General features: G+C 46.0%; 1 protein-coding gene across 1 annotated transcript; it reads right to left on the bottom strand.

Annotated features, from left to right (window-relative positions):
- Window positions 1–1099: 1099 nt before the first annotated feature.
- Window positions 1100–25429, bottom strand: gabarapl2 (GABA(A) receptor-associated protein like 2). The gene is made up of 4 exons (XM_085991712.1): window positions 25262–25429; window positions 14249–14304; window positions 10131–10303; window positions 1100–1530 (listed from the first exon to the last, which is right to left on the bottom strand). The coding sequence occupies exons 1-4, from the start codon at window positions 25293–25295 to the stop codon at window positions 1440–1442; spliced, it is 354 nt and encodes a 117-aa protein (XP_085847838.1). The 5' UTR covers window positions 25296–25429; the 3' UTR covers window positions 1100–1439.
- Window positions 25430–25958: the final 529 nt, after the last annotated feature.

Below are 25958 nucleotides of genomic sequence, written 5' to 3'. Positions count from 1 at the left end.
GTCGTCCCATCCTCTGTCGTCGAATTACAGTATGCAGACGACGCTTGCGTCTGCGCTCACTCGGAGGTCGAACTCAAAACCATCAACACCTTCACTGAAGCGTACGAAAGCATAGGCCTTACACTAAACATCCGTAAGACAAAGGTCCTCTACCAACCTGCCCCCGCCACACAGTACTGACCCCTGATTATCAAAATCCATGACAAGGCCTTGGACAACGTGGACCACTTTCCATACCTCGGGAGCCTACTGTCAACAAGGGCAGATGTCGATGACGAAGTCCAACACTGCCTTCAGTGTGCCAGTGCAGCCTTCGGTCGCCTGAGGAAGAGAGTGTTTGAAGACCAGGACCTCAAACCCGGCACCAAGCTCGTGGTCTACAGAGCAGCAGTGATACCCGCCCTGCTGTATGCCTCAGAGACATGGACCATGTACAGCAGGCACCTCAAAGCACTGGAGAGGCACCACCAATGCTGCCTCCGCAAGATCCTGCAAATCCACTGGCAAGATAGGCGCACCAATGTCAGTGTTCTTGCTCAGGCCAACATCCCCAGCATCGAAGCTTTGACTACGCTCGATCAGCTCCGATGGACGGGTCACATCGTCCGCATGTCCGATACGAAACTCCCAAAACAAGCGCTCTACTCGGAGCTCCGACACGGCAAGAGAGCCCCAGGTGGGCAGAGGAAACGCTTCAAGGGCACCCTCAAAGTCTCCTTGAAAAAGTGTAACATCCCCACTGACATCTGGGAATCCCTGGCCCAGAATGCACAAAGTGGAGGAGAAGCATCCGGGAAGGCGCAGAACTCCTCAAGTCTCTTCGCCGGGAGCAAGCAGAAGCCAAGCGCAGGCAACGCAAGGAGCGCACATCAACCCAAGCACCCCACCCACCCGCCCCTTCAACCACCGTCTGCCCCACCTGTGACAGAGACTGTAGGTCCCGCATTGGACTCATCAGTCACCTGAGAACTCATTTTTAATGTGGAAGCAAGTCACCCTCGGTTCCGAGGGACTGCCTAAGACGACGACGACGACTTAAATGTCCCAAATAAAGAAACATCTATTATGAAGGTAAAAATGGAAAAAAAACAAACACAGATTTGTAAATTCTGATGTCTTTTATTATTGGTTAGGTTGTTCCAGCCACCTTATCATTCAATATTTACACAACTTTTCTTAAATACGGATCTCAACTAATTAAAAATCTCAAACAGCAGGCATGTCACAATACTGAGCTGCAACAAAGAAAACTAATCTGTTTATATAATTTATTAATTTAAACACAATAAACTGAATATAGTGTGAAACAAATAATAAATGCATTCATAATGATTAATGTTCCGCACAAGATCATATTCCAAAAAGATAATGTATCTACAGTACAAGTAGGCTTTCCATTGGTGAGCATTAACTGTGGCTGTGAGCTAAAGCACAGATATTTAGAAGCCAAATGTGTTTTCTCCACTATAAGCCACATACAAAAATCCATCTTCATCTTTTTCCTTCTCATACAGTTGGCCCATGGTCAAACTACAAGGAGAAACAAACAGTGAGCGTAATAATAAAACAACGTTCTCTTCAATTTTGATAGAGCTGCTGAACTATGAATAAGGTCAATGAACGTGCCTTTAAATATAAAGAACCATCCTGAGGTGCTTCACAAATAAGCATAAAAAGACTTGCATTTATATAGCGCCTTTCACGACCACCGGACATCCCAAAGCGTAAGGGAAACATACTTCAAGCAAAGAGCGTTGTTAGGAGGGGCTTGGTCATGGGTCTTGAAGTTTTTAAAAGGGAGAGAGGTTTACAGAAGGGTTTGCAAAGTTCTGCCACCAAAGGTGGCGCGAAGGGAGGTGGGAATGCACAGAAGGGCAAAGCAAGAGGAATGGAATATTTGGGATGGGAGCATAAAAAAAGACTTGCATTTATATCGTGCCTTTCACGACCACCGGACGTCCCAAAGTGCTTTACAGCCAATTAAGTACTTTTTGAAGTGTAGTCACTGCTGTAATGTAGGAAATGTGGCAGCCAATTTGCGCACAGCAAGCTCCCACAAATAGCAATGTGATAATGACCAGATAATCTGTTTTAGTCATGTTGATTGTGGGATACATATTGGCCAGGACACCGGGAATAACTTCCCTGCTCTTCGAAATAGTGCCATGGGATCTTTTATGTGCCCGAGAGGGCAGACAGGGCCTCGGTTTAACGTCTCATCCGAAAGACGGCACCTCCGACAGTGCAGCACTCCCTCAGTACCTCAATGGACTGTCAGCCTAGATTTTTGTGCTCAAGAACCTGGAGTGGGACTTGAACCCACAACCTTCCGACTCAAGAGGCGAGGGTGCTACCAACTGACACAGAGCTGTAGGAGGTTGCAGAGATAGGATGGAGAAAATCCATGGGGGAATTTATAGATAAATACCAGGATTAGGGAAGAGTGAGCCATTGCAGGTCAGTGAGAACAACGGACGGGAGGGGGGGGGGGCCAAGCTAACAGCATTTAGTGCAGGGCAAGATACATAAGAACATACATGTGGCAGAGTTGTAGTTTACAGAAGGTGGAGATTGGGAGGCCAGGAAAGAAAGTGTTCCGAGTTGTTGACTCTGGAGGTGACAAAGCCGTGCATTGGGTTTTGGCAGTAGAGGGGCTGAGGCAAGGGTGGAGGTGAACAATGTTACGGAGTTGGACATAAGTAGTCTTGGTGATAGATAGGATGTGGGGCTCAGCTCAAAGTCAAACAGACTAGGTATTGATATTATTTATATCCACTCTTTATCTTTAAAATCTCCACGGGGTTAACTTTCACACCCAGGCAGTAGACTCGGTGTAGCGTATCGGACGACTGTTACATAACCCACCGGATTTTCCTGTTCATTGACTTCAACGGAAAGGATGATCGGGCAGGTTGTATAACAGACATCCAATCCACTACCGCCAATTTTCCAGCTGGCAGTGAACATTAAAATCTACACCCCCACCCCGTTTCGTCACCATTTTCAGAGTTAGTGTCTCAAGTTATCTATTCCCGGGCATCTATCTATACTGTTCTGTCATTGGCTGTTAATGGGTGAACATGAGCAATAAAACATTTTTCCACCGATCCATGTCTGGTAAAGCACATCACCTTAGATTACTGTGGGTTTTTTGACAAATTTTTGTCAAAGGCCACAATCCCAAAATCTATCTGTCCCTCTATTTTATGTATCTCAGGTCCAGCAAAAATACAGAGCTGGTGGGCTGTGGATAGGGGCCGAGTGACACACTGAGAGGTACAGATTGAGGAGTGGTTCCCCACAGTATGACTACAATTGGGTTAGTGACCTTCTGCCTGAGAAAGGGAACTAATCATGTAGGGAATTTGGCACCATCACAGAGTCAGATTTGCTGTAGATACCTTCTCAAATTCAGTTGCTCCTGTAAGCACTCGGAGCATCTTGCTTTTACGGGAGTTGACTCACATTGCCCTATATCTATCTTACAATAGCATAACCCAGAAATGTAATAATAGTATCCCCTTATGATCTGCATTGGATATTGGCATCTTTCGCATGTGTGCTTCTTCAATCTCTTCAAAATGCACACTGAGCGAGCACTTGGTGAGATGAGGCCAGATATGAATCTTTAAGGTGCTTTATTTCACAGCAAATGAACATACACAACAGCTGTTATGACCGGATTCAATTCAATCTGCATAACTCATCTTTGCGTAATAATACAAATTAAGAACACGCCATACTAGCCCACACTTGATTTAAACAAGGTGGTTACAAATACTTTGTAACACAATGGATGTGAAGTGTATTCTAATTGCTAAGATTGGTTAATGAGTTGCTTATTTACAGTGTATAAGGAAACAACATCATAGCCAATTCATTAGCATTTTAACCACCTGTCATCTCTTGCCTTTTTTTTAAACAAACTTATCTGGATACACTATGCTGTTTAAAAGCCCAACACTAACACTTTTTCAAAATCTTTTCTGTGGAAGAATGATCAGAAAATCCCTAAATGTGATAGGCACACTTCCAGCATGGGCACGGTAGCCTAGTGGTTACGGTACTAGACTAACAACCCAGAGTCAGAGTTAAAATCCCAACAGAGCAAGTTGTAAAACTGAATTCAATAAAGCTGGTGGGCTAGCACCAAAAAAATGACTACGAAAGCTAATGGATTGTTGCAAAAACCCAACTAGTTCACTAATGTCCTTCCAGAAAGGGAACCTGCCAACCCTACCTGGTCTGGTCTTCATGTGACCCTAGTTCCACACTATGTGGTTGACTCAATGCCCTCAAGAAAACTAGGGATGGGCAATAAATGCTGTCTTGCCAGTAGCACCCGCATTTAAAAATATTCTACCTTTCTAGGACACGACAATGTAAATATGCGAAAGGGAAGAAGCTTTTTAATGCTTTTGTAATTTTTACTTTTTTGGCAACTAAATAGATGTTATCAGTGATTGACATTGTTAAGATTTCCACAATACATTACAGGAATATTTCACAACATTGAAACTGAATTTATTGCACACATGGAATATTATCTAATAGTATGCACTATTCTGAAATGATGCTAAACCTAAATACTACAATGCCCATAGAACACATTATCACATGAGGGATAGTGAATGGTGCTTTAATTGTTCAGTAATTTTGGAGAAGCATATCATAACTCATTTGCATTTGTTGTTCTTAATATATCTGCTGTTTCCACTTGTGAGGAAACAATAGAGATGTGCTATCCACAATCCTGGCATATTTATTCTCTGATTGCTCTCACTTTTAACAGTGCCAGCTAAAAGCAGAGTTAACATTATTTACATTGATAAGACTGGAATAACTCATTCAATAATATTCGCTCATATTTTCTTCAAACATTAAATTAAAAAAATACCAATTTGTTCTCAGGATGTTATCACTGCTGGCAAGTCTGTATTTATTTCCAATTCCAAATCACACTAAGGTGGAATGTGGTAAACCACTGTTTGTATTCCACTGTGTACATGCCTGGACATGCCTCGGCTGACTCCTCCCACAAGTCCTAGTATAAAGGTGACTGCTCCCCAGCCCTTTGTATTTCTGGACCGGTCGACCACTCGAGGCAGACCTTCATTCTTTTGTTAATAAAAGCCTTCAGTTACTCTCTTAACTCTGTCTTTTATGAGTAATTGATAGCGCATCAATTTTATTAACAAAATTTTTATAATGGAGAAGATCCTCACACCAGCATGCCTGGACTTAGATCATCGGGAGGCGGACTCATCCACCAAGTTTACTCACTGGCTTAAGTGTTTCGAAAAATTCCTGACCGCCTCCGCAGCAATCAAATCGGACGAGGACAAACTGGATGTCCTGACCTCCAAAGTGAACCACCGAGTGTACTCGGTCATCCAAGACGCGACCTCGTACGCGGACGCTATCAAGCTCCTCAAGGACCAGTACACGCGCCCAGTGAACGAAGTGTACGCCAGGCACCTTCTGGGGAGTCGTAAACAACAACCTGGGGAATCGACCGTGGAATACCTTCAGGCACTGTCTGTGCTTGGCCGGGCCTGTGGTTGTAAGGATGTAAAGGCCGCCGTGTACACAGAGGAACTTATCCGGGACGCTTTTGTAGCGGGCCACAGATCCAATTACACCCGACAGCGACTGTTGGAGCAGAGTGACCTCGACCTCAACAAGGCCTCTGAACTCGCACTATCATTGGATACAGCCTACCGGGGCATGGATGCCTACTCCTCTGCACCGTGGACGCCGCGGGGAATGACAGCCTGGGACACGGTAGGACCGCCTCATAGCGCCGTGCCACCCCAGCCACACCCCAGCAACGGCCCAACTACCGCAGCAGTGTCCCAAGGCCAGACAGCAGTGCCCCAAGGCCAGAAATGCTACTTCTGTGGCCAGGCAAAACACCCCAGAGCGCGCTGCCCGGCGAAAAACGCGATCTGCTCGGGCTGCGGGAAGAAGGGACACTACGCTAACGTCTGCAGGGCCAAAGCCACCCCGAACCCCAGCAGCGCCGCGTGTGGGCCATGCGGGCCGCCATCTTGGGCCTCCCCGGCCATGTGCGAACCACCGGTACAGCAGCCATTTTGGACGCCTCCAGCCACATGGGGATCATGGACGCCGTCATCTTGGACGACAGCCGGAACGCAGCAGGCCCCCAACACCGCCTCATCTGATACCCGCAGCGACACACCGACCCCTACGCTGGCATCCGTTACACTGGACCAAGCGAGACCGCACCAGCTGGCCAGTTCCACAATGGACATTAAGGTAAATGGCCACGATACAATCTGCCTTTTTGACTCTGGGAGCACGGAGAGCTTCATCCACCCCGACACGGTGCGGCGTTGCTCTCTCCCAGTCCTGCCTGCGCACCAGCGGATTTCTATGGCCTCCGAGTCCCAGTCGGCGGACATCGGCGGCTACTGCGTAGTGACACTCGTAGTAGACGGGACCGTGTACGATCACTTTAAACTTCTGGTCCTGCCCGACCTCTGCGCTGCCGTCCTGCTGGGGTTAGATTTTCAGTGCCACCTTAAAAGTGTTACGATGGCGTACGGTGGACCCCTACCCCCACTCACAGTCCGCGGCCAGCAGCTCCCAAATTGCCCGCCGCGCACCAGGTGCAACCTCTCCACACTCAGAGTCACCCCCCCCCCCCACTGTTTGCTAACCTCACCCCCGACTGTAAGCCCATCGCCACAAAGAGCAGGCGATACAGTGCCGGGGACAGGGTTTTCATTAAAACCGAAGTGGAGCGGCTCCTGAAGGAAGGGATTATTGAGGGCAGCACCAGCCCCTGGCGAGCCCAGGTTGTGGTCGTTAAGACCGGCGAGAAGCAGCGCCTGGTCATCGACTACAGCCAGACAATAAATCGCTACACCCTGCTGGACGCCTACCCACTCCCCCGCATAGCTGATATGGTCAACCAGATCGCGCAGTACCGCGTCTTCTCGACCATTGACCTGAAATCAGCGTACCACCAGCTCCCTATCCGCCCTGAGGACCGCCAGTATACTGCCTTTTGAGGCAAACGGCCGCCTCTACCACTTCCTTAGGGTTCCCTTTGGCGTCACCAACGGGGTCTCCGTCTTCCAAAGGGAGATGGACCGGATGGTAGATCAAAATGCGTTGCAGGCCACTTTCCCATATCTCGACAATGTGACCATCTGCGGCCGTGACTTGCAGGACCATGACGCAAACCTCGAAAAATTCCTCCGCACCGCCCAACTCCTGAACCTGACATATAACAAGGAGAAGTGCATATTCCGCACAAACCGCCTCGCCATCCTTGGCTGTGTTGTGGAACACGGAGTCATCGGCCCCGACCCCGACCGGATGCGTCCCCTTATGGAACTCCCACTGCCCCACTGCCTCAAGGCCCTGAAGAGGTGCCTAGGGTTTTTCTCCTATTATGCCCAGTGGGTCCCCTACTATGCGGACAAGGCCCATCCGCTGATCAAGTCCACCTCTTTTCCCTTGACGGCAGAGGCCCGCTTAGCCTTCCACTGTATCAAGGAAGACATTGCCAAAGCCACCATGCACGCAGTGGACGAATCCATCCCCTTCCAGGTGGAAAGCGACGCGTCCGACTTTGCCCTGGCCGCTACCCTCAATCAGGCGGGGAGACCCGTGGCCTTCTTTTCACGAACCCTCCAAGGCCCGGAGACCAGACACTCCGCTGTTGAGAAGGAGGCCCAGGCGATTGTGGGGGCTGTGCGTCATTGGAGGCACTACCTGGCCGGGAAACGATTTACCCTGCTCACTGACCAACGTTCAGTTGCTTTCATGTTTAACAACAAGCAGAGGGGCAAAATCAAAAATGACAAGATCTTGAGGTGGAGAATCGAACTTTCCACCTACAATTATGAGATCTTGTACCGGCCCGGGAAGCTCAATGAACCCCCGGATGCGCTATCGCGTGGCACCTGCGCCAGCGCGCAGATCGATAGACTGCGGGCCCTCCACAATGACCTCTGCCACCCGGGGGTCACCAGGTTCTTCCACTTCATCAAGGCCCGCAACCTGCCTTACTCTATTGAGGAGGTCAGGACCATGACCAGGAACTGCCAAGTCTGCGCTGAGTGCAAACCGCACTTTTATAGACCAGACAGGGCCCACCTGATAAAAGCCACTCGCCCCTTAGCGTTGATTTTAAAGGGCCTCTCCCCTCCTCCGACCGCAATGTGTACTTCCTCAATATTATTGATGAGTACTCCCGTTTCCCATTCGCCATCCCCTGCCCGGACATGACCAGTGCCACGGTCATTAAATGTCTGAACGACCTCTTCACCCTGTTCGGTTTCCCCAGCTATATCCATAGCGACCGGGGCTCATCGTTTATGAGCGACGAACTCCGTCAGTACCTGCTAACTAGGGGTATTGCCACAAGCAGGACCACCAGTTACAACCCCCGGGGGAACGGACAGGTGGAAAGAGAAAATGCGACAGTTTGGAAGGCCGCCCTGCTAGCCTTAAAGTCTAGGGGCCTTCCAACCTCCCGCTGGCAGGATGTGCTCCCCGATGCGCTCCACTCTATTCGGTCACTGCTCTGCACTGCCACTAACGCCACCCCTCATGAGAAAATGTTTGTCTTCCCAAGGAAGTCCACATCGGGGACATCGCTACCGCCATGGCTGACGTCCCCAGGGCCGGTCCTACTGAGAAGGCACGTGAGGACCCATAAAACGGACCCCCTGGTCGAGAGGGTCGACCTCCTCCACGCCAACCCCCAGTATGCTTACATTGCATACCCGGACGGGCGGGAGGACACAGTCTCCATAAGAGACCTTGCACCCTCGGGGGCCGCAGTAACCCACTACTCACTACCACCCCCACCCACGATCCGATATCCAGCCCCAGCAGACGGCAGGCCTGGGCCCCGCGACCCGCTCGACATCTACGAGGATGACACGCCTGTGCCACAGCCCACGCAGGACTCGACGCCGGAAGCTCCACTACCCCTGCCGTCGCCACGCCGATCACAGCGGCAGACAAGACCTCCGGAGAGACTCCAATACACTAACTTTTAATACACTTCACCCCGCCGGACTCAATTTTAAACAAGGGGTGAATGTGGTAAACCACTGTTTGTATTCCACTGTGTACATGCCTGGACATGCCTCGGCTGACTCCTCCCACAAGTCCTAGTATAAAGGTGACTGCTCCCCAGCCCTTTGTATTTCTGGACCGGTCGACCACTCGAGGCAGACCTTCATTCTTTTGTTAATAAAAGCCTTTAGTTACTCTCTTAACTCTCAGTCTTTTATGAGTAATTGATAGCGCATCAGGTGGGCTCAGGTTATATCAGATGGCATTGAGAGTCAACCAAATAGCATGAGATTGAAGTCAATTGGAGGACAGACCAGGTAGGGATGGTAGGTTCCCTGAAGGACATTAGTGAACCTATTGAATTTTTATAACAATCCAGCAGCTTTCATGGTTATTTGTTTCTGATGCCAGCCCACAAATGAAAAGATTTATTTAATTCAATTTCACAACTTGTCACGGTAGAATTTAGACTCATGACCACTGGGTTATTAGTCTAGTACCATAAGCACTACATTATCGTACTCAATACAGAAAATATACTATACTCTTGCAGAGATTTTGTGTACAAACCCATTTTGCACTTGCAGTGAAAATACAGATACACACTGTACAAAAAGTTACAATTGAATTCAAGAAGGATATCAACAAATAGAGGATATATAATGGGTAAAAGTAGACTACACAGATTATTCTAATTGGCTTGGGTAACAAATTCCAAATGAATTATGAAGGTTATCCTCATTATCTGGACTTTCTACTGTTGTTCATTAAGTGGCCTATTTATTCCATTAATAGTCCTGACTTCAGTCTCTAGCTGCCAGAATGATGCTAATACAGCATCAGATATAAAACCATATTCACATCCGGATACAGAACTTATAGTTCCATGAATCAAAAGTTAAATAAAAATTGAAGATATCTGCTTCGTAGTAAGAATAAACAAATGTCTCATTTCTCACTTTGATGACCAAGATTTTTAAAAAATATTTACTTCACCGCATGTAAAGTTTTTCATTTACACCTCAAATACTTGGCTAAATAAGACAATTGCAAGTTATGAGACTACTGACCTGGACTGAGGGACTGTCTTATCTACAAAAAGGAAGATGGCTTTCTCAGACGGCAGTTGGATCCGTTTCCTAATAATCCACATGAACTGTGCCACGGTGATGTCAGAGGGCACCAGGTACTTTCTTTTGTCTATATCCACAATCTGCGAGCCAGATACCTTCTCCACTATCACCTATTGGAACCACAAAACAATTACAAACACATTTGATAATGAATGTTTTTTTTAAATAACATTTTAAATCTTACTTTCAACAGATTTCTGAATAAGCAGTCAGCTTTTTGAAACATAGAAGATAGGAGCAGGAGTAGGCCATTCGGCCCCTCGAGCCTGTTCCGCTATTTAATGAGATCATGGCTGGATCAAGGAGCAGCTCTCCGAAAGCTTGTGATTTCAAATAAAGCTGTTGGACTATAACCTGGTGTTGTGTGACTTCATCCAAATTCAGTACCCTGTTCCTGCCTTCTCTCCATATCCCTTGAGTCTTAAGAAATATATCCAACTCCTTCTTGAATATATTTAATGAATTGGCCTCAACTGCTTTCTGTGGTAGAGAATTCCACAGGTTCACCACTCTCTGGGTGAAGAAATTCCTCCTCATCTCAGTCCTAAATGGCTTACCCCTTATCCTTAGACTGTGACCACTGGTTCTGGACTCCCCGGCCATCGGGAACATCCTTCCTGCATCTAGTCTGTCTAGTCCTGTTAGAATTTTATAAATTTCAATGAGATCCCCTCTCATTCTTCTAAATTCTAGCGAATATAAGCCCAATCGACCCAAGCTCTCCTCATACGTCATTCCTGCCATCCCAGGTATCAGGAGGTCCTGTGTACTGAGTGCTTGAGCATTATGGATAGATTTTGAATAAAACTTATAAAAGGTTTTGCAGATACTTCCAATTTACAAATATTTTAAATAGGCAAACCCACACATCACGAACACAGATTGTCATGTTGTGTGGCAGGTACACTACAAGGGACTGATCTTATGAAATGGGTGATTACAGGCACTTGTAGAAAAGTCCTGTAAATATTGCTGCAACCAACTCATTTACAGCACTATAAACACAACTTGGGACAAAAGAGTCACAATACTGGAAACGTTAACCTGACCTTTCTCTCTCCACAGATGCTGCCTGACCTGCTGAATGTTTCCAGCATTTTCTATTTTTATTTGGGACAAATGCAGGGCAGGTACTTAATGTTCACAGAACTTACTCCTAGGCATTCCTACAGCTTTAATAGAATTCTGAGAACACAGAAGTGCTCAATTTCCTTTTTTAATTCTAGTTTTAAAATGACTGAAATTTCTTTATGGTAAATTGTTAAAACTATGTACACATTCTAAAACAAAAGCCAAATTATCACAAATGCTGGAAATCTGAAATAAAAACACAAAGTGCTGGAAATACTCAGCAAGTCAGGCAGCGTCTGTGGAGAGAGAAAAACAAAGTTAACAGTTCAGGTCGATGACCTTTTTGCCAGTTCTGATGAAGGGTCATCGACCTGAAACGTTAACTCTGTTTCTCTCTCTCCACAGATTCTGCCTGACCTGCTGTGTATGCCCAACACTTTCTGTTTTTACTACACGTTCTAAAAGTTATAAAATATGAAAAGGGTTTACTTCAGTAAGTTTACTTAATACAGTTCTGATATAGTTAAAGAAAACAATGTGCTCATGTAAGTAATGTAATAATAATTCTGCCAAAGTGTATGAATATTATTGGAATCCTAGAATGGTTACTGCACAGAAGGAGCCCCTGCCGGCTCTCTGCAAGAGCACTTCAGCTAGTCCCACTCCCCGCCCTTTCCCCGTAGCCCTGCAAATTTTTTTCCTTCAGGTACTTAGCCAACTCCCTTTTGAAAGCCACAATTGAGTCTGCCTCCACCACTCTTTCAGGCAGTGCATTCCAGATCCTAACCACTCGCTGCGTAAACAAGTTTTTCCTCATGTCGCCTTTCTTCTTCTTCTTAGGCAGTCCCTCGGAACTGAGGATGACTTGCTTCCACATTAAAAATGAGTTCTCAGGTGACTGATGAGTCCAATGTGGGACCTACAGTCTCTGTCACAGGTGGGGCAGACGGTGGTTGAAGGGGCAGGTGGGTGGGGTGCTTGGGTTGACGTGCGCTCCTTGCATTCCTTGCGCTTGGCTTCCGCTTGCTCGCGGCGAAGAGACTCAAGGTGTTCGGCGCCTTCCCGGATGCTTCTCCTCCACTTTGTGCGGTCTTGGGCCAGGGATTCCCAGGTGTCAGTGGGGATGTTGCACTTTTTCAAGGAGGCTTTGAGGGTGTCCTTGAAGCGTTTCCTCTGCCCACCTGTGGCTCTCTTGCCGTGTCGGAGCTCCGAGTAGAGAGCTTGTTTTGGGAGTCTCGTATCGGGCATGTGGACGATGTGACCCATCCATCGGAGCTGATTGAAGCTTTGACCATACTCAATGCTGGGGATGTTGACCTGAGCAAGAACACTGACGTTGGTGCGCCTATCCTGCCAATGGATTTGCTGGATCTTGCGGAGGCAGCGTTGGTGGTACCTCTCCGGTGCTTTGAGGTGCCTGCTGTACATGGTCCATGCCTGAGGTATACAGCAGGGCAGGTGTCACTGCTGCTCTGTAGACCATGAGCTTAGTGCGGGTTTGAAGTCCTGGTCTTCAAACATTCTCTTCCTCAGGCGACTGAAGGCTGCACTGGCACACTGAAGGCGGTGTTGGACTTTGTCGTCGACGTCTGCCCTTGTTGACGGTAGGCTCCCGAGGTATGGAAAGTGGTCTACGTTGTCCAAGGCCTTGTCATGGATTTTGATAATCGGGGGGCAGCACTGTGTGGTGGGGGCAGGTTGGTAGAGAACCTTTGTCTTACAGATGTTTAGTGTAAGGCCCATGCTCTCGTATGCTTCAGTGAATGTGTTGACGATGGTTTTGAGTTCGACTTCCGAGTGAGTGCAGACGCAAGCGTCGTCTGCATGCTGTAATTCGACAACAGAGGATGGGACGACCTTGGATCTGGACTGGAGGCGACGGAGGTTGAACAGTTTCCTGTTTGTTCTGTAAATTAGCTCCACTGCAGCGGGGAGCTTATCGAGGGTGAGATGGAGCATTGCAGCAAGAAAGATCGAGAAGAGTATTGGTGCGACGACACAGCCTTGCTTGACCCCGGTCCGTACGTGAAATGGATCTGTGGTGGAACCGTTGGTCAGGATCACGGCTTGCATTTGGTTCTTTTGCCAATCACCTATAATCTTGTGTCCTCTGGTTCTCAACCCTTCCGCCAATGGGAACAGTTTCTCTCTATCTACTCTGTCTAGACCCCTCATGATTTTGAACACTTCTATCAACTCTCCTCTCACACTTCTCTGCTCTAAGGAGAACAATCCCAGTTTCTCCACATAACTGTTAATAAAAGGTCATAATGGATGTTCTGTATATGTTTTACATGTAAATGCCCTGCTTGTTAGTTTAGTGCATAGTAAATCAGATATTACAAAATATATAGGTTAAAGGAAAAGTCATTTGTCTCGTCAATTCTCCTAGTAACCCAGATCTATGAAGAACACCGCAATTACTTCTTTCTGGTGTAACCCTTCAGGAACTAACCTAATTCACACCTGTCACAACCTTAGCCTGGATCCAAGTTTATACACTGTAATATCCTGCTTATTGAAAACCCAACCCACTGCTATTTCTTTAAATTCTACCAATTTAAATCTTAACTGTAATAGGTTGAGTTTTTTTTTAAGTTCAAGCTAAAGAAATGCCAGATTGAAGCATTAAATGTGTGCTAAATAAGTGACTTCAATAAAATCTGTATAGAGTTTTACAGAAGTAGGCCATTCAGCCCACCATACCTACACCATTCCCCTGCTCTTTCCATATAAACTTTTAAATTCTTCTTTTTCAAATATTTATCCACTTTCCTATTATAGATTCGTGGCACTATTTGTGTAGCTGTTCGAAGCTTTGACCATGATTTTATCAAGTATACAAAATCCAGTTGGACTTTTATTTTTGAATGTTAAGTTAGAATTAAATATAAATGAATTCCCATTTTTCTTCTGTCAAAACATAATGCAAAAAGAATTCTCTTCAAAATGTTTTTATACCATTTTATTGGAATGATACTCACTGGCACTCTGTCTGGGTATTTCGCTCTAATTTTGGCAGATTCGACACACCTGTGTTCTGTGGAAAGAAATTAATGGAAAGAAATTTAACGTACACATTTTTTTCTCACACACTTTCTCACCTCCTCCATTAGAAGGTTGACTCCCTTGCTGGGTTAGGGTTCCACATGCCAGTACCTTGCCCAAGCAGAAATTATTTATGTGTGACCCTCAACAGGCCATTTTTCTGTGGGTGACATCTTAGCCAGGCCCAACCCCCTGTCCTCACCCGATGTCCATGTGACCTTCCAGCAGGGGTTGCTAAATAGCGAACGACAGTGGGAAGCCAGATCAATATTCCTTTCCCCAATCCAGCAGTGCCGTAATCATTCCTCCTGCTCCTCTAAATGACAGCAGCTAAGTCAAGATAAAAACAGGGTTGGAACCTGAGACTTTCCTGTTCATGTGGGGGTTCTGGATCTTGGGGGGGGGGGGGGGGACTCTGATTGCAGGGAGAGGTCCATTGATGGTCAGGGGGAGCAGATGGTGATCAGAGGGGAGCAGACAGATTGTGGGAGGGGGTTTAGTGGGTAGGTTATTGGGCCTGGAGGAAACATTCCTGCTCCTCCTGGCCCACAAGCAGTGCTGTAAAGGCACTTACCTCATGGGTTCAGCCCTTCTCGCCTGCTTTCAGCTGCCGAGTTTTCCGAGGCCCGGGAAACCTGGCAGCCTGTAGTTAAAAATAGAATAACTGTTAAAAATGAAGTCAGGCAACCTCATTTTAATATTTAAATGCAGCCTCTGGAGGAGCGGGGTATCTCTTACAGCAACCTCCGGATTTTCACGTTTAGCTGCGCATGTGCAGACGCCAGAAGTTGCTGTCCGATTTACTCCATTAAAACAGTGGGCGTCGTTAGCCTCACCATTATTATCTACACAAAATCCGGGCCATGGAACTACTGCAAATGGGTTGGCAGTCACAATTTCCACACTTGTAATGAGTTCTGATTTCAGAAATTGATTGGGAAAGATACAGAATGGTGGCAATGTGGTTCTGCCCTGTAGGGGAAAGAAAATTCATTAAGCAAATCAACCCACAATACTCATGCACCTCCTGAACCTCCTGAACAGGTACAGAATGGCATTGGAAGAGGCCGGAAGCCATTCAGCTTCATGCACTACTGGCAAGATTAGCATATAACTTGGGGATTGATCGAAAAAGCACTTTTATTATTCATTCACGGGATGTTGGCATCACTGGCAAGGCCAGCATGTATTGCCCATCCTTAATTGCCCTGGAGAAGGTGGTGGTGAGCCGCCTTCTTGAAATGCTGCAGTCCATGTTGTGCAGGTGCTCCGTTAGGTAGGGAGTGCCAAAATTTTGGGCCAACGACGATGAAGGAACAGGCAATATATTTCCAAGTCAGGATGGTGTGTGACTTGGAGGGGAACTTGGTGGTGGTGGTGTTCTCACGTGCCAGCTGCCCTTGTCCTTCTAGGTGGTAGAGGTCGTGGGATTGGGAGGTGTTGTCGAAGAAGCCTTGGCGAGTTGCTGCAGTGCACCTTGTAGATGGTGCACACAGCAGCCACGGTACGCTGGTGCTGGAGGGAGTGAATGCTTAAGGTGGTGGATGGGGTGCCAATCAAATGGGCTGCTTTGTCTGAATGGTGTCAAGCTTCTTGAGTGTTGTTTGAGCTGCACCCATCCAGGCAAATGGAGAGTATTCCATCACACTCCTAACTTGTGCCTTGTAGGTGGTGGAAAGGCTTTGGGGAGTCAGGAGGTGAGACACTCACCGCAGAATTCCCAGCCGCTGACCTGCTCTTGTAGCCACAGTATTTGTGGTTGGTCCCGTTAAGTTTCTAGTCAATGGTAGACCCAGGATGTTAATGGTGGGGGGTTTTGGACTCACCCCATAAGTGGAAACATCTTCTCTACGTCTACCCTATCAAACCCTTTCATTATTATTTTATTGACCTCTATCAGGTCACCCCTCAGCCTTCCCTTTTCTAGAGATAAGAGCCCCAGCCTGTACAGCCTTTGTTGGTAAGTATATCCTCTCAGTTCTGTTATCATTCTTGTGAATCTTTTTTGCACCTTCTTTTTAGATTACAGAGACCAGAACTGTTCACAGTACTCCAAGTGTGGTCGAAGCAAGCTTCGATAAGTTTAACATAAATTCTCTGCTTTTCAATTCTATCCCTCTAGAAATGAACCCCAGAGCTTGATTTGCTTTTTTAAAATATTATTTGAACTGTAGCTAAGACATGAAGAACATGCAAGATGGCAATAAATAGAGTACATTTTCCTCCTATACTGAAAACTTTAATTTATCAATCATACTTTGTAGCATTGTATGTTATTTGTGTATTCACAGTAGCTCCTCTCCTGCCTTATGTGTACAAACGGCAAACTAAATTACTGGACCCATTTTATCTTTTGTGAAAAATTAGTTTAGCTTCAATATTTTTGACACTGGGATTCTTTTGAGTTCCTGAGGAGCTCAAACAGACCACAGTGACATGTGACACTCCATACTTATATTAACAGACCAGTTCCATTGCAATTTCTGTATCAACTGGTACAATTTTATGCTGGATTGATGCAAAGTATGGTGTCACTAGGTTAAGATTGTTGATTGGAGAGTAATACAAATTTTGCCAAGCTATGGGACCACAATGAGATGCTAGTCTCACACTGATTGGGGCTCAAACCAGTTGTGGTACAAGTGCAGCTGGTGCAAAACCAATCCTAAAGTTTTAAAAGGTTCCATCTTTTGTCTTGGTCTATGGGTCTCCAACAACCTGAATTGCACGTATTGCACGTGCCTCAAACCAACAAGCAACCTCAAATGCAGCAGTAATTTGTGTCCTCCCCATGACATTTTTGTGCAATACCACAACAACTACTTTAACATAGTAAAATGTCCCAAGGCGCTTCACGGGAACATTATCAAACAAAATTTGAGAGCGAGCCACATAAGGAAATATTACAACAAATGACCAAAAGCTTGGTGAAAGAGGTAAGTTTTAAGGAGCATCTTAAAGGAGGAGAGAGGCGGAGAGGTTTAGGGAGGGAATTCCAGAGCTTAGGGCCTAGACAGCTGAAGGCACGACCGCTAATGGTGGAGTGATGAAAATCGGGGATGCGCAGGAGGCCAGATTTGGAAGAGTGCAGAGATCGCGGCGGGTTGTGGGGCTGGAGGCAGTTAGAGATAGGGAGGGGTGAGGCCATGGAGAAATAATACACACAAACTTCCTTTATCCTTGCCTCTCATCCTGAAAACTGGTCAGTATCTCAACAAAGTACTTGAGCAGGCCATGAATAATGCAGAACAACATGACAAAGCAGAATTATTCATAAATCATAGAATGGTTACAGCACGGACGAAGGCCATTCGGCCCCTCGAGCCCGTGCCGACTCTCAGCTAGTTCCACTCCCCCGCCCTTTCCCTGTAGCCCTGCAAATTCTTTTCCTTCAGATACTTATCCAACTCCCTTTTGAAAGAGAAGATTGAGTCTGCCTCCACCACCCTGTCAGGCAGTGCATTCCAGATCTTAACCACTTGCTGCATAAAAAAGTTTTTTCTTACGTCGCCTTTGGTTCTTTTGCCAATCACCTTAAATCTGTCTCTTTTGGTTCTCGACCCTTCTGCCAATGGGAACAGTTTCTCTCTATCTACTCTGTCTGGGCCCCTCATGATTTTGAACACCTCTATCAAATCTCCTCTCAATCTGCACTGCTCCAAGGAGAACAACCCCAGCTTCTCCAGTCTATCAACGTAACTGAAGTCCCTCATTCCTGGAATCATTCTCGTAAATCTGTTCTGCACCTTTCTCTTGATGCCTTCACATCCTTCCTAAAGTGTGGTGCCCAGAATTGGACACAGTACTCCAGTTGGGGCCTAACCAGTGTTTTATACAGGTTTATCATCATTTCCACACTTTTGTACTCTATACCTCTATTCATGAAGCCCAGGACCCCTTAAGCCTTTTTAACTGCTTTCTCAACCTGCCCTGCCACCTTCAACCATTTGTGCACACATACCCCCAGGTCTCTTTCTTCATGCACCCCCTTTAGGATTGTGCCATTTAGTTTAAATGTCCTCTCCTCATTCTTTCTATCAAAATGTATCACTTCACACTTTTCTGTGTTAAATTTCATCTGCCACGTCTGCCCATTTCACCAGTCTGTCTATATCTTCCTGAAGTCTATCACTATCCTCCTCACTGTTCACTATACTTCCAAGTTTTGTGTCATCTGCAAATTTTGAAATTGTGCCCTGTACACCCACGTCCAAGTCATTAATATATATCAAAAAAAGCAGTGGTCCTAGAACCGACCCCTGGGGAACACCACTGTATACCTTTATTATATTACAATTCACTTATCACAGGAAAGTGCAACAAAAGAATGGTGACATAATTGAATGCATAAAAGAAATAAATGATGATAAAGAGGCCTTACATATATTATAAATACATTACTAGATGTCATTGTGCTGCTGTTATAACCCTTAGCAGACATTTATTTTCTATAGGGGTGTAGCGGAGGGTAGCATACCCAATTTTTAATTCATAAGAGGTGAGTATGCTCACTTCTTGGCAGCATGTAGTGGAGGGTCTATTAAATATACACACTTTTCATTTTTGGAGGCTAAATTATGAATGAGAATTAAACAGTCCTCATCAACATACATAGACACCATGTTTAATCCGCAAATATTATTACAGTATATGCAGTATAGAATCGGCATTCATAAATCGCCATTACATTCTATCTTAATCCTCATATTACTTATTTTTCATGTCAAACTCTTGTTCCCTTCAGAAATGTAACTAATTATTAATGCAAGCTAATGAGAAATCCCCAATCAACTATTACATAGATAACTATGAACGGTTTGTGTCCATAAATTGATTTATTCCCACCTATTGCCTAAACCCGTCATCTGATTTAGGTTCAGACCTCATTGAAAGGCAAATTCTAAATGAAGATGTCCTCAGATTAATATTGCTCCTTTGATCTACACATTAATGGCAACACAGAATAATTATGGCATGACAAAGGAGAAAGAGAAATGACAAATCAAACAGTACTCCCAGACTCAAACATGGCAAACCTCTAGTTGCAAGCTTGAATGGACCACTTGGACATCAGACCCTGTCTCCAAAAGCACAAGGCAACAAGTGACACAAGGTCGCATTGCAGGCAGCCATCTTCTGATGAAGCCCATAGGGCTCTGTGGCAGTTAGTGTAACAGAGAGCTGTTTTTATATTTTGTACTATTGAAGTCCCATTCACCCATCATCCCTGTGCTCACTGACCTACATTGGCTCCCGGTTAAGCAATGCCTCAATTTCAAAATTTTCATCCTTGTTTTCAAATCCCTCCATGGCCTCGCCCCTCCCTATCTCTGTTCTCCTTCAGCCCCACAACTCCCCGAGATATCTGCGCTCCTCTAATTCTGCCCTCTTGAGCATCCCTAATTATAATCGCTCAACCATTGGTGGCCGTGCCTTCTGTTGCCTTGGCCCTAAGCTCTGGAATTCCCTGCCTAAACCTCTCCGCCTCGCTACCTCTCTTTCCTCCTTTAAGGCACTCCTTAAAACCTACCGCTTTGACCAAGATTTTGTTCACCTGCCCTAATTTCTCTTTATGTGGCTCAATGTCAAATTTTTTATCAAATTACTCCTGTGAAGCGCCTTGAGACATTTTACTACGTTAAATTGATTGGCACCCCATCTACCACCGAAAACATTCACTCCCTCCACCACCGGCGCACCGTGGCTGCAGTGTGTACCATCTACAAGATGCACTGCAGCAACTCACCAAGGCTTCTTCGGCAGCACCTCCCAAACCCATGACCTCTTCCACCTAGAAGGACAAGGGCAGCAGGCGCATGGGAACACCACCACCTCCTCCAAGTCACACACCATCCTGACTTAGAAGTATACCGCCGATCCTTCAGCATCGCTGGGTCAAAATCCTGGAACTCCCTCCCTAACAGCACTGTGGAAGTACCTTCACCGCATGGACTGCAGCGGTTCAAGAAGGCGGCTCACCACCACCTTCTCAAGGGCAATTAGGGATGGGCAATAAGTGCTGGCCTTGCCAGCGACGCCCACATCCCATGAACGAATAAAAAAAAGCAGTATATAAATACAAATTGTTGTTGTTGTGCTATTATACTGTCAGGCTGAAAATTACTGTGGCACTATTAGCAGATGAGCATTTAACACATTGTTATGGCTTTCCACTCTCTGCTACATTAACAGCAGCACTTTCTCTAAAAATAAATGTGTTAATACCCATGTTAAAATAAAGATGCAGGAGATTATCACAAGTGTTAACTATTCTTATGCTAATACTGTCACTAGTAATTTCTAGGCTCAAAAAATGATACGTCAAGAAATGACAACTTGTATTTATATTGTGCCTTTAATGTAGTAAACAGTTCATGGCTTTTAACAGAGGGGGGGGGGGGGAATGGACGCCAAGCAGTAGTGGAAGAATTAGGCGATGTGAGTGAAGGCATGGTCAAAGATTTTGTGGAGGATTTTGAAAGGGGTGAGAAAGGTAGACGGATTTAGGGAAAGTGTGGCAGAGTGTGAAAATCTGCCACCAAAGGACGATTGGAAGAAGAGGGGATGTACTGGAAACCATTGTACTGAGATTGCAGTAGTGGGGACGGGCGAGACTGCATGCACATTTGTAAACAAGTGTCAGAGGTTTGAATTCAATGTGCTGGGGGGATGGGGAGCCAGTGGAAGCCAGCAAGGACACGAGCGCACAACTTAATGCGGGTACGACAAAAGCAAACTACTGCGGATGCTGGAAATCTGAAATAAAAACAGAAAATGCTGGAAAGCACTCAGCAGATCAGGCAGCACCTGTGGAGAGAGAAACAGAGTTAACAGGTCGATGGCCTTTCATCAGAACACAATATTGGTATGGTTCAGGTAGTGGAGCAGGGAAGAGTATAGGAGTCAGCAAGGCAAGTATTAGAGAAGCCAAGTCTGAAGCAAAAGCATGGACGAGAGTTTCAGTGGCAGTGGAGGTGAGGCAAGGATAGAGGTGGATGGTGCTGCAGAGGCGGCAATATGAACTATTGTCAGCAATTTATTTTGAGAAAAAGCCTGTTGGCAAAATTAGTGGGCGGTAGAGAACGAAGATTTAAATGAGAGGAGGTGAGGGGGTGGAACAAGGTGAGATGCTCAAAGGAGGAGAAAGTACCAGAGGAGTAGGGGGACAGATCAAGGTGTGATTTGGTGATAAGAGTCTCACCGCCACCGCGGCAGTCTGGGCGGGGCAAGTGGTGCAAGGTAAAGCCAGGCAAGGAGGCTTCATTTAGGGGGAAGGTGTCATCACTCCTCAGCCAGGTTTCCGTCAAGGTCATAATGCTGATGCAATCATCCACAATGAGCTCATGGATGGCGAGGGCCTTGTTCACAAGCGAACGGACATTCTGGAGGGAGATGCGGAGAGGGGCAGTGATAGCTGGCAGAGTCCACAGGGTCAGCACTGGGAGGGGTGAGTTGGATGGGGAGGAGAATAGCATGGGGCAGTTGGGGTTGGTGCTCGTAAGGAAGCAGCGCTGACTGCCTTGATGGACCCTTTGGAGGATGTCAAGACACACACACACACACACCTTATCTAAGCTTCTGTAAACTTGAGGTGATCCAAAACTCTGCTGCCCATGTCCTAACTCGCACCAAGTCCCGTTCACTCATCACCCCTGTGCTTGCTGACCTACATTGGCTCCCAGTTAAGCAAAGCCTCGATTAAAATTTTTTCATCCTTGTTTTCAAATCCCCTACGGCCTCGCCCCTCCCTATCTCTGTAACCTCCTCCACAGGAACATAGCAACAGGAGTCGGCCATTCAGCCCCTCGAACCTGTTCCGCCATTCAATGAGATCATGGCCGATCTGCGACCTAACTCCATACACCCGCCTTTGCCCATATCCCTTAATACCTTTGGTTAACAAAAAGCTATCAATCTCAGATTTAAACTTAACAATTGATCTAGCATCAATTGCCATTTGCGAAGAGAGTTCCAAACTTCTACCACCCTTTGTGTGTAGAAGTGTTTCCTAATTTCGCTCCTGAAAGGCCTGGCTCTAATTTTTAGACTATGCCCCCTAGTCCTAGAATCCCCAACCAGCAGAAATAGTTTATCTCTGTTCATCTTAATATCTTGAAACCTTCGATCAGATCACCTCGTAACCCTTGGAGTCTGGGTATTATCCAATAAACCTACGCTGCACTCCCTGCAAGGCCAATATATCCTTCCTAAGGTGTGGTGCCCAGAACTGCACACAGTACTCCAGCCCTACAACCCTCTGCGCTCCTCTTGAGCATCCCTGATTTTAATCGCTTCACCATTGGCAGCCGTGCCTTCAGCTGCCAAGGCCCTAAGCTCTGGAATTCCCTGCCTAAACCTCTCCACCTCTCTTTCCTTCTTAAAACGCTCCTTAAAACCTACCCCTTTGACCAAGCTTTTGGTCATCTGTCCTAATTTCTCCTTATGTAGCTCAGTGTCAAATTTTGTTTGCTAACGCTCCTGTGATGTTTTACTACGTTAAAGGGGCTATATAAATACAAGTTATTGTTGTCGTGGTCTTGGTGATGGATAGGAATTGGAGTCTGAAGCTCAGTTCAACAACAACTTGTATTTATATAGCCCCCTTAACGTAGTAAAACATCACAAGGCGTTTAACAGGAGCATTATATGACAAAATATTTGACACCAAGCTACAAGGAGAAATTAGGGCAGGTGACCAAAAGCTTGGTCAAACAGATAGGTTTCAAGGAGCGTCTTAAAGGAGGAAAGAGAGGTAGTGAGGCGGAGAGGTTTAGGGAGGGAATTCCAGAGCTTAGGGCCTAGGCAACAGAAGGCATGGCCACCAATGGTTGAGTGATTATCATCAGGGATGCTCAAGAAGGCAGAATTAGAGGAGCGCAGATATCTCGGGGGGGGGGGGGGGTTGGTTTGTGGGGCAGGAAGAGATTACAGAGTTAGGGAGGGGCGAGGCCATGGAGGGATTTGAAAACAAGGATGAGAATTTTGAAATTGAGGCGTTGCTTAACCGGGAGCCAATGTAGGTCAGCAAGCACAGGGGTGATGGGCGAACGGGACTTGGTGCGACTTAGGACACGGGCAGCCAAGTTTTTGATCACCTCAAGTTTACCTAGGGTAGAATGTGGGAAGACAGCCAGGATTGCGTTGGAATAGTCAGGTCTAGAGATAACAAAGGCATGGATGAGGGTTTCAGCAGCGGATGAGCTGAGGCAAGGGCGGAGACGGGCGATGTTATGGGGGTGGAAATAGGCGGTGTTTGTTATGCTGTGGATATGTGGTCGGAAGCTCATTTCAGGGTCAAATATGACACCAAGGTTGTGAACAGTGTGGTTTAGTCTCAGACAGATGTTAGGGAGAGGGATGGAGTCAGTGGCTAGGGAACGGAGTTTGTGGCAGGGGCCGAAAACAATGGCTTCAGTCTTCCCAATATTTAATTGGAGAAAATTTCTGCTCATCCAGAACTGGATGTCAGACAATTTAGAGACCGTGGAGAGGTCGAGAGAAGTGGTGGTGAGGTAGAGCTGGGTGGAAACTGACTGTGTTTTCGGATGATGTCGCCAAGGGGCAACATGTAGATGAGAAATAGGAGGGGGCCAAGGATAGATCCTTGGGGTACACCAGAGGTAACGATGTGGGAGCATTGCAGGTGATTCTCTGGCTTTGATTAGATAGATAAGAATGGACCCAGGTGAGTGCAGTCCCACCCAGCTGGATGACGGTGGAGAGGCGTTGGAGAAGGATGGAGTGGTCAACCGTGTCAAAGGCTGCAGGCAAGTCAAGAAGGACGAGGAGGGGTAGTTTATCTTTGTCCCAGTCACAAAGGATGTCATTTATGACTTTTGATGAGAGCCATTTCGGTACTGTGGCAAGGGCAAAAGCCTGATTGGAGGGATTCAAACATGGAATTACGGGAAAGATGGTCACGGGTTTGGGAGGCGACAACACGTTCAAGGACTTTGGAGAGGAAAGGGAGCTGGAGATGGGGTGGTAGTTTGCAAGGACGGAAGGGTCAAGGGTTGGTTTTTTGAGAGGGGTGATGATGGCAGATTTGAGGGAGAGAGGGACAGTACCTGAGGAGAACCGTTAACAATGTCAGCTAACATGGGAGCCAGAAAAGGAAGTTGGGTGGTCAGCAGTAAATCTAAATATAGAAATTCAGGGTCCTATAGGACTCTAAGTTTGTATTGAGCTTGAACAAGGAGCCAAGGTGGTTGTAAAAGATCCCACCTGTAAGAGCAAGGGAATTCTCCTTGTGTCCTTGCCAACATTTATCCCTCAATCAAAACCACCAGAAACGGATTAACTGGTTATTTATCTCATTGCTGTTTGTGGGACCTTGCTGTGTGGAAATCCGTTTCCTACATTACAACAATGACTACACTTCAATAGTACTTCATAAGCTTTTTGCAACATTCTTAAGTAATGAAAGTCACTATATAAATGCAAGTTATTTTATTATATGCAGTTCTAAGTTGGTGTGGTGCCTGGCCTGGCGTGGCCTGTGTCTCAGAACAGTATATATACACATAATAATAATGCTATTTAATATTATGAGGAAACAATAAGTGTGAGGGCTGCTGAAATTAAAAGGGAAGGGTTGGGCAAGCTGGTTACCGTTAAATAGGCATAAATAAAATGTACTATATTGTAATATCTAAATATAGAAATTATAGTATAAAACAGATTTTTCAATTTGTGACTGTTTTACTGGAGCACTGGCTGTATAGGTAGAGGGATGCAATTTTCGAATGTTGGGTATAGCATTCTTCGGATTCTGAAAACCTCAAATAGACGCAACAATTCCCACACCCTAAAAAGAAAAACAAACAAGCGCCTCGACAAGCAAACTGCGCAGGTCAGCACTAGGCCCTGAAGACGTCAAACGAACGCAGCACAGCAGAATGCATTCACCGGCAGTGCAACAAGGAACCACGGCGGCAGACTGAACTCACCTAATGAATGGTCTTCTTTAAACATCCATTTCATGTTGCCCGATGTACAAAAGTATCTATTTGCCAAACAGAAACAAAAAGCTGCTACAACCTGGCACTCTTGAGCACTGCACCGTATCAAGCTCAGGGAAATGTCCTGTCGGCCTGAACTATTCCTTTTTGAAAGAAGGGGGTGGATGTCAGGACTGAGAATGCCAAGAGATTTCTGACATCGAGAATATATCTTGTACATAAAATTTTTTTTTTTAAATACTTCCCTCCATAGTCTCTGGTTTGTATTATTGTATGACAGTTTCAAACTTTTTTTTTGTCTTATACGAATAATTACAGAGGATCAATGTATCCCTGACAATGATATGGTTTGTTCTGGAAGATTACTTCAGCCATCAAATTGCACATCATTTATGACTTTAAAGAGGAAATATTTTGACACATTTTCTATTTTTTCCTTTTCCAACAGAGGTTCCAGACTGAGGGCAAGTGTAAGCACCACAGCTGGAAGGGTACACTTTAGCAACTGCCCCTTGTGTACAGCGTCTGGAGCTGACATTTATTACCCAGCCCCAGTTGCCCCGAGAAGGTGGTGATGGGCCATCTTCTTGAACCGCTGCAGTCCGTGTTCTTTGTAGCGGTTTGATACAACTGAATGGCTTGTGAGGCCACTTCTGAGGGCAATTAAGAGGCAATCACGTCTGTG

The sequence above is a fragment of the Somniosus microcephalus genome, chromosome 6 (assembly GCF_052327205.1).
Source record: "Somniosus microcephalus isolate GS21.2 chromosome 6, FLI_Smic_1.0, whole genome shotgun sequence".
Classification (NCBI taxonomy): Eukaryota; Metazoa; Chordata; class Chondrichthyes; order Squaliformes; family Somniosidae; genus Somniosus; species Somniosus microcephalus.
The sequence above is the reverse complement of the archived record's forward strand: the minus strand, read 5'-3'. Positions and strand labels throughout refer to the sequence as shown.

Coding starts and splice junctions, on each gene's coding strand:
- gabarapl2 (XM_085991712.1), bottom strand. CDS start 25,295: ATGAAATGGATGTTTAAAGAAGACCATTCATTAG. Junction 14,305..25,261: donor TAAAGAAGACCATTCATTAG/GTGAGTTCAGTC, acceptor TTCTTTCCACAG/AACACAGGTGTGTCGAATCT. Junction 10,304..14,248: donor AATACCCAGACAGAGTGCCA/GTGAGTATCATT, acceptor TGGTTCCAATAG/GTGATAGTGGAGAAGGTATC.